General features: G+C 27.8%; 1 protein-coding gene across 1 annotated transcript; it reads right to left on the reverse strand.

Moving 5' to 3' along the window:
* Nucleotides 1–286: 286 nt before the first annotated feature.
* On the reverse strand, nt 287–1081 carry LOC124911708 (TBC1 domain family member 5 homolog A-like). Its single transcript, XM_047452221.1, has one exon. It carries the CDS (start codon nt 1079–1081, stop codon nt 287–289), a length of 795 nt encoding a protein of 264 aa, XP_047308177.1.
* Between the last annotated feature and the right edge of the window lie 601 nt (nt 1082–1682).

Genomic DNA, 1682 nt, shown 5'->3' on the forward strand with positions numbered 1-1682 from the left:
TTTAAATATATACTAAATATTATTTATTTTAATTTATATTATTCTCTATATTTTTTACACAAAATATTCGAATATTAAATTTTTATTATTTAATAAATTTTATTTTTAAATAAATTAAAAAATAATAAATAAATATTTTTAAATGTATTATTAAACATAACATTATATTAAATAAAGTTTGAAATTCAAAATGAAGTTGTTCATGCATGCATGCATGCATCTAATTAATTAAATAAATAAAGGAAAATAAAAACCAAATGAAGTAAATTTATGATGATGAAGATGATCACATAATGAAGCAACCATCTGGATTCTGATCATTATTGTTATAGCCGCCGCCACTGCCACTGCCACTGCCGCCGTGACCACCCATGTTATTGTTGTTATATGGCATCTGATTTCCCCCAGTCGATGGTGGCTGCTGGTAATTATAATCAGAAGAAGAAGAATACTGAGCTGGTTGATTGTTATTATAATTATCAGAAGAAGAAGAATACTGAGCTGGTTGATTGTTATTATAATCAGAAGAAGAAGAATACTGAGGCTGATTATAATTATTATAATAATCAGAAGAAGAAGAATACTGAGGAGGCTGATTGTTATTATAATAATCAGAAGAAGAAGAAGAATACTGAGGAGGCTGATTGTTATTATAATCAAGGTATGGATTCGGATAGTTATTTCCAGAGGCATATTGATGTTGATCATAATTAGTGTTGTTGTTGTTGTTATATGGGGGATACTGCACCGAAATAAATTGGTCATTTGGGCCAATTGGAAAATCAACAGGACGTTGTTCATATACAGCAGATGGAGGAGGACGGGGAGGTGGGAGAGGATCGAAGAAGTCTTCTTCTTCATTTGCGCCGCCAGCAGAGGAAGAAGAAGCACCCTTCGATTTGGACATGGATTTGGATTTGGATGACTTGATCTTCAAAGAAGACTCGCAGTGTGCATTTATATCAAAATACGTCTGCATGTATCTTATCATCTCTTCCGGTTTCATCTTCGCCGTTATTATTATGCGCCGCTTGTCATCCAAAATTTTGACATCGTACACCTCTACACAAACAAATATCATTACGGTTTTATTATATAAAAAATATATTTTCAAAAGATTTTAGTATAGGAATTTACCATCGAGACTTAACAGCGCAGCCTTAAGTGTTTCATTGTTCTTGGCAGGGTCCAGGGTATAGATAGCCTTTTGATAGTAACAATTACAATAACAATAATAAATAAAATATCTTAATAAAATAAATAAACTTAAATAAGAATATTACCTCATAAGTAGAACGTTTAAACATTGTAACAAAATTAATAAGGTTAACTGATGGTTGATGGTGAAGAGTAATAATGAAAGAAACCATATTTATAAAGAGGGATATAGTTATTTTTGGCACTAAATATATATTTTTACTTTATTTAAGAATATTGTTTTGAATATAAACCATACTAATGAATAAAATAAAATTAATATATATTATTATAATTAGAGAAATCAATAAACAATATTCTAATTAGGTTTATTTTGTATCCTAAATTAAACTTTATATTTAAAAGATTATATACAAATTTTTCATTTTGACTATATATAATATATATAAGAGCAAATAATATTTTATATATTTAAAACAATAAAATCAAATACAATTCTCAAATAACTTTTTTTTAAAATACTA

Source organism: Impatiens glandulifera, chromosome 1 (genome assembly GCF_907164915.1).
Source record: "Impatiens glandulifera chromosome 1, dImpGla2.1, whole genome shotgun sequence".
NCBI lineage: Eukaryota > Viridiplantae > Streptophyta > Magnoliopsida > Ericales > Balsaminaceae > Impatiens > Impatiens glandulifera.

Coding starts and splice junctions, on each gene's coding strand:
- LOC124911708 (XM_047452221.1), bottom strand. CDS start 1,081: ATGATATTTGTTTGTGTAGAGGTGTACGATGTCAAAATTTTGGATGAC.